Genomic DNA, 7092 nt, shown 5'->3' with positions numbered 1-7092 from the left:
AAATTTTAGGGAAAAAAAGTCATAAGTAATCTTCATACATAATGAAGAGGATGAGAATCTTTCTGTCAAGGCACATGCCGTCCAGTACTTCCATCTGCAGCATCTCTGCTGGATGGAACAACAGGTAGACAGGAGAGCACTTCGTCCCTTCTGACACACAAGAATGACATGTGGAACCTCTATTATAGATGGTGACTAACTCCGAGCTCAGTGAATGGACAATAGGCTTATTGTACAGACATCAAGTAAAGGCTGGAAGGCAGGAGAAATTTTCCCTGACTGAAGGAAGCCAAAAATGCAATCTTCGTATTTCATAACTTTCCTAACAATCCAGATGTGATCTCACTGTTTGTAAAGCCCAGCCCTTCCCAATGTGCAAGCTCACCTTCCAGCACTGAGCCCAGCCCATTTTCACCCTATATAAACGGCTGCCGGGAAGCTCAGCTCACACATCTGCTCCCCTCAGCTCTACCCTCCAGCCTCTCGCGCTTTCTAAAGCCATCTCATCTTCAGGAACCATGTCTAGCAAATCCATCAGGAAGAGCCAAACCATCACCCACCGTGGCTTCAGCGCTGGCTCAGCCAGACTCCCTGGGGCCGGCCGCTCTGGCTTCAGCAGCATCTCCGTGTCCCGCTCCAGGGGCAGTGGCGGGCTCGGTGGAGTGTGTGGAGGAGCTGGCTTCGGCAGCCGCAGCCTCTATAACCTGGGGGGCTCCAAGAGGATCTCCATCGGAGGGGGCAGCTGTGCCATCAGTGGCGGATATGGTGGCAGAGTTGGAGGTGGCTTTGGCTTTGGAGGTGGAGCCGGGAGTGGATTTGGTTTCGGCGGTGGAGCTGGTGCTGGCTTTGGGCTCGGTGGTGGCGCTGGCTTTGTTGGTGGCTATGGTGGCTCTGGCTTCCCTGTGTGCCCTCCTGGAGGCATCCAAGAGGTCACCGTCAACCAGAGCCTCCTCACTCCTCTGAACCTGCAAATCGACCCCACCATCCAGCGGGTGAGGACTGAGGAGCGGGAGCAGATCAAGACCCTCAACAACAAGTTCGCCTCCTTCATCGACAAGGTGAGCCAGGAGGACCTGCCCTCCAGGAGGATTTCAGAGTCCCCACACTAGAGAACCATGAATGTCCTACCAGGAGGAGACGAGGGGAGAAGGATAAGGGGATGCAGGCTAGGTATCCCCTGGGATGCCAGGTGGGCTCCATGTTGAGCACAGGCAGGAGGTGATGGACATGCTCTAGAGATACTGAGCCCTTAAACGTCCCTCATTCCTGCCTAGGAAGAATTCTCAACTTTTGATAACCTTGAAGCAGATATGGGGAAATGAGAGAATGCAATGGGCTGGCTTTAGCTTCTGAAGAATCTAAGAGGTTAAAAAGAACATTCTATGGAAAACTGGCTAGAGCTCTGGACAAGAGGGATAAGAGGGAAAGAAAACAAAAAGAAAAGAATTTCTTGGTGGATTAGAAAAAAAGAACTCAGAAGCATTCATACGTCCATCGAAATACTAAACTAGTAGAATCAGAATATGACCATTAAGGGAGTTTGTTTTAGATTCAGGCACTAAACGGGAAGTTAGATTGGAATCCACTCATTAAGTGGATAGGAATTTAATCGTTAGATTCTAAAGGTTTGACATCCCTTTAACTAAGGTACTATCTTAAAGAAACTGAGGGGCCAGCCCGGTGGCGCAGCCGTTAAGTGCGCACGTTCCGCTTCAGCACCCCGGGGTTCCCCAGTTCGGATCCCGGGTGCAGACATGGCACCGTTTGGCACACCATGCTGTGGCAGGTGCCCCATGTATAAAGTAGAGGAAGATGGGCATGGATGTTAGCTCAGGACAGTCTTCCTCAGCAAAAAGAGGAGGATTGGCAGCAGATGTTGGCTCAGGGCGAATCTTCCTCAAAAAGAAAAGAAAAGAAAAGAAACTTTGACTAATATAATAGGGAAATACTACTTTTAACCATCTTGGTGAGTTTAACTAGATTCTAATTGTACTTTTTAAGAGAGAGAGAAGAAATGTTGAAGGGCACGCATAGGGTCCACAACTTAGAGGGTGAGGAGTAGACTCAGGGGTAGGTTTCATCAGTGAGATCTGTGGGGGGCAAGGAAACGGTTTGTGGGAGCAGACCTGTCAGCCTGAGCCTCTGTACATGCTCTGTAGAGGCCCAGCATCGCCGTGACCACCAGGCCTGCTTGGGGACCTGATAACTCACATCTCTTGCTTCCTTCCTTTGTCTGGCAAATAACCACCTTGTCTTCCTCCAGGTGCGCTTCCTGGAACAGCAGAACAAGGTCCTGGACACCAAGTGGACCCTGCTCCAGGAGCAGGGCACCAAGACCGTGAGGCAGAACCTGGAGCCTCTGTTCGAGCAGTACATCAACAACCTCAGGAGACAGCTGGACAGTATCCTCGGGGAGAGAAGCCGCCTGGACTCGGAGCTCAGGGGCATGCAGGACCTGGTGGAGGACTTCAAGAATAAGTGAGTTCCAGGAGGGACATGGGCTCAGTTTCCTGAGGCGCACAGTTCAAGACTACTGGGTGACCAGGTCAGCTGTGGGAATGAATCCTAGCAAAACATGTCCACGGACATGAAAAGCACAATTATTGCCCAAAAGCAAACCCCAGAGGGCAAATGGGCCATATAGGTGGATGGGGAGAGTAAAGAGGAAAATATTTAAGGACTCAAAAAATCATCCTTCAGGCTCACTGGCAAGAAAGCTCAATTTGGGTGTATCCATTATATGGAAGTTTAGATCAGTAGGCTGTCTTTTCAGTATCATCTTCACCACCAGCTCAATTACACCTCATCCCTTTCTAATTCTAGATATGAAGAAGAAATCAACAAGCGCACAGCAGCAGAGAATGAATTTGTCACTCTGAAGAAGGTGAGCTGCTTGAGGTCAGGCGCTCATGTTTGTTTGCAGAAAGAGAGGACACGGGGTCCCTGCCCACATCAGACAGGAGAATAGTAGGGAGACTAAAAGATGGGCAGACTGGGAAGGAGAGCTCAGCTGACTCAACTGTTGGCTTATTCCATAGGATGTGGATGCTGCCTACATGAATAAGGTTGAACTACAAGCCAAGGTAGACAGCCTCACAGATGAGATCAACTTCTTGAGAGCCTTCTATGACGCAGTAAGCATCTCCACCCCCTTGGATTTACCCTGTGGGGCTCTGCAAAGGGTGCAAGACCTTGGGGTGGGTCCCTCTGTAAATGTCACAGGAAGAGATGATCTGACGATCTCGTGTTCCGCAGGAACTGGCTCAGATGCAAACCCACATCTCAGACACTTCTGTGGTCCTCTCCATGGACAACAACCGTAGCCTGGATCTGGACAGCATCATCGCCGAAGTCAAAGCCCAATATGAGGAGATCGCTCAGAGGAGCCGGGCTGAGGCTGAGTCCTGGTACCAGAGCAAGGTGAGCAGTGAGTTGGCAGCTGCTGAGGAACCCCTCTGCCCCCTCTCTCAAGACCAACCAGGCTACAGGCTCGATGGGGAAATCGACTTCAAGGAAGCTGGAGTCCTCTCACAGGATATGTTCCCTTCACTCATAGAGTAGACATCTACAGAATTTATGTCCAAGTCTTGTAAGTCAAACCAAATGCAGAGGAAAAGCTACCATAGAGAAACAGCTAGTGATCTCTGCTTTACCTTCACTCTGATGCTGGCTCAGAAACAAAGTACAGACCCTTGCTGGTCCCAAAGAGAACTAGACAGGCAGTGGTCCCATAACAAAGATGGCCTGAGATCGGTGTACGATATCCAATGATCTTATAATGTCAACTCTTCCTAAAATCCCTGGTAGAGAAGGCATTAAGCCCAAGTTTAATGAATGTCTGATTCAGAAGTGAAAGTCACCTTTAGCATGTTAAAGCCCATATACACCGCCTTCTCTCCCTCTGGACTGCAGTACGAAGAGCTGCAGGTCACAGCGGGCAGACACGGCGACGACCTGCGCAACACCAAGCAGGAGATTTCTGAGATCAACCGCATGATCCAGAGGCTGAGATCTGAGATCGACCACGTCAAGAAGCAGGTACGCTGGGGGACTGTGGGGAAGAAAAGCATCATCGTCTCCTTAGTAGACCAGCAGGCACTCTCACCATCACTGGGAAATTCCTGGGCGCTGAGGGAACTGCAGGGAGCAGAGGGCACGCAGCTCCTCCTTAATGAGTTCCCACAGGTTAGGAGAGATGCATGCAAAGACTAGAGAAAGATACAGTCACGTGACAGGACCAATCCCGACTGATCAGAGATGTAAATACATAGTCTAGAGGCATTGAAAGGAGATTGCCCAATAAGATGGTCAATTTGGTAATACAAGAAGCAAATTGGGAAAGAAAAGAGCAGGCCAGAAACTGAGGAAGAATGTTGCAAATCTGCTCAAGATTCATCGTGATAAGGAAAGTAGGGCAAACACACAGGATGAAGGTCAGTGTTGCCTGACAATGTGAGGTGGAAGGAAGGCAAGTTCTCGATAGTTTGGTATGAAACTCATCACCTCACTGAGGATGTTTATAATTTTGTATAAGCTAGTCTGGCATCCATAGGAAATTATCTAAAACTGTCACATTCAAAACAAACCAGTGAGTCCATTTCTTCCAGTGTCCCCTAGTCTCATGTCTGCTGTGGTAACTTCCACCAGTCGCCACTCACATCCTCATGCAGGCTGGTTAACACAGAGGCATAGGTTTTCTCAAGTGGCTCCCAGACTAGATAGGTTTACAGAATGGACAAAGACCGGACAAAAAGATTCATGAACTCTGGGCTCTAGGACTATTCCTTAACAGGAAAGAAGAACCACGGTAAGTCTCCTCTGGAAGCCTACATTGCAAGTTCATTCTGCCTGTTCCCCCTGTAGTGCGCCAACCTGCAGACTGCCATTGCTGATGCTGAGCAGCGTGGAGAAATGGCCCTCAAGGATGCCAAGAATAAGCTGGCTGGTCTGGAGGATGCCCTGCAGAAGGCCAAGCAAGACATGGCCCGGCTGCTGAAGGAGTACCAGGAGCTGATGAATGTCAAGCTGGCCCTGGACGTGGAGATCGCCACCTACAGGAAGCTGCTGGAGGGCGAGGAGTGCAGGTGGGTAATTCACACAACCTTCTAAACATCTGGGTCCATCTCCAGGATGTCCAGGAAGTCAGAAGGTTAAGGCACTCTAGTGGTGGCCATAATTGCTACTTTCAGAGGACTATTTAAAAGCATTTACCCCACTGACTATGCTCAACACCAAGGCTTCCCACACTGGTCCAGCGGTGGCTCTCTGAGGTCTCATGCCCTCTGTCTTTCCTTCCTCCTAGGCTGAGTGGGGAAGGCGTTGGACAAGTCAACATCTGTAAGTACTTTTCCTTGCCTCCCTCCCTTGCCCTTGTATTCTTCTGACTGGACTCAGGCTGGCAGAATGAGCTCACCGAGTCTTGTGTGTCCTTGTCCCTCTCCCGTCCACAGCCGTGGTGCAGTCCACCGTCTCCGGCGGCTATGGCGGCTCCAGCAGCGTTGGCGGTGGCGTAGGCCTGGGCGGAGGCAGCGGCTACTCCTATGGCAGTGGCATTGGAGGTGGCTTCAGTTCTGGCAGTGGCAGAGGCATTGGAAGTGGCTTCAGTTCCACTGGGGGCGGCAGTTCCACCATCAAATACACCACCACCTCAACCTCCAGCAGGAAGAGCTACCAGCACTGAACTTCTGGCACCGGCTCTCGGTCCCACGTTGTCTCAGGCCCCTTCTCCAGCTGTATTGTCCCCTCCTCACGTTGCTTCTTCTCTCCTGCTTCCTACTTCTCTTACTCCTTCAGTTAGAACTGAAGTTGCTGCGCACCCTCCTTCCTCCTCTCTGCCTACACCTGCTCCTCCTGAGCTCCCACTGCTCACCATCAGAAGGTTGCTGCCTGGGTGCTGCTCCAGAGCTGGGCCACTGCCCCTGGCTCCCACTGGCCCAGGGAGTCCCCGTCTTCCAAGTGTTGAGTTCCTCCCTCACTGTGGTCATGAAAGCACAAGTGGCTAGTTCTGTGATGTACAGGGCCTGTCTCCCTGTGATGTTTCCTCTGCTCTTTCCTCACTTGTAATTGCTAAATAAAGCAGATTTATAATATAATGCAGTTTCATATTGCCTTACTTGGTTGCCAGTGGTTCTTGAGCCTTTTCATCTGAGGAATTCTGTTTCATGAATGAAGGGTATTCCCACTCCACATGTGCTCACTCCCCTCCTGTAGATAGCTTCAACAAACATCAGTTGGCATCCTGATGTTCAGGATTCCTCCCAGATCAGGTTCCATGAAAATTTGGCAAATGGAGTATGAGGGTTCTAGTCCATCATCATCGCAAAATCTGTTTTCTGACAGTTCCAGGCACTAGCACCTTAGTCTCTCAGACTTGGTCTCTAAGGCTGTTTCTTGTCCTGCCCCAGTGGTCACCCATAAAGCCCAGAGAAACATATTACTGTCCAATTAGAGTAAAAGAACATTTACAAGAGAATAACATATTTGATTTGTACTTGCAATCACCCTCATCACCACGAAACTTGCCTGACAACATGTGTCCAGAGCAATTAACTTGTGCACACTCCTGGGCTGACGTCATACTCCCAGAGATGTATCCTGAGGAAACTGTACAAATGCTGAAGGTGTATGTGAATCCCAATAATCTTGATAAGATGGAAATATGGGAACACTAGACATGGTCAAATTAACGATCCAAAGACTCAGGCACAAAGCTCAGATGCTGATTTCTCGAAGTGTGAAGGAAAAATAGGAATGGAAATGTCTTCCTTCTCACACCGTAATCCTCTCACAGTGACTCAGAGATGCAGAGTCCCTGTTGCTGCGAAGAGACGGTCCCACATCTTCTCTCAGGTGCGCCCTGGCCCACTTTGACTTCTATGCATGAGTAACAGAAAACTCAGGATACCGTGCAAGGATGGTCTGTCCATTTCTGCTTCCTGAGGGCCAGCCACTGTTTCCAGTCCGTTTTCTCCATGTGTCTCTTCCCCAGGCTCTCACCTCACAAGAGAAATGTTCATGAATTGATTTACAGAAGGTGTTTCTGGATCCTGCTGCATCAGTGTCCTGCTGTGTTCACCTCTAAGCATCCCCCCA

At 49.9% G+C, this 7092-nt stretch overlaps 1 protein-coding gene across 1 annotated transcript; it reads left to right on the top strand.

Annotated features, from left to right (window-relative positions):
- Window positions 1–344: 344 nt before the first annotated feature.
- Window positions 345–6092, top strand: LOC139083387 (keratin, type II cytoskeletal 6A-like). The gene is made up of 9 exons (XM_070619584.1): window positions 345–1058; window positions 2264–2478; window positions 2824–2884; window positions 3039–3134; window positions 3256–3420; window positions 3913–4038; window positions 4864–5084; window positions 5303–5337; window positions 5451–6092. Exons 1-9 carry the CDS (start codon window positions 519–521, stop codon window positions 5678–5680), a joined length of 1689 nt encoding a protein of 562 aa, XP_070475685.1. The 5' UTR covers window positions 345–518; the 3' UTR covers window positions 5681–6092.
- The last annotated feature ends 1000 nt before the right edge of the window (window positions 6093–7092 follow it).

Source organism: Equus przewalskii, chromosome 5, assembly GCF_037783145.1.
Source record: "Equus przewalskii isolate Varuska chromosome 5, EquPr2, whole genome shotgun sequence".
NCBI lineage: Eukaryota > Metazoa > Chordata > Mammalia > Perissodactyla > Equidae > Equus > Equus przewalskii.
Note: the sequence above shows the minus strand (reverse complement) of the source record. Positions and strands in the feature narration are given on the sequence as shown.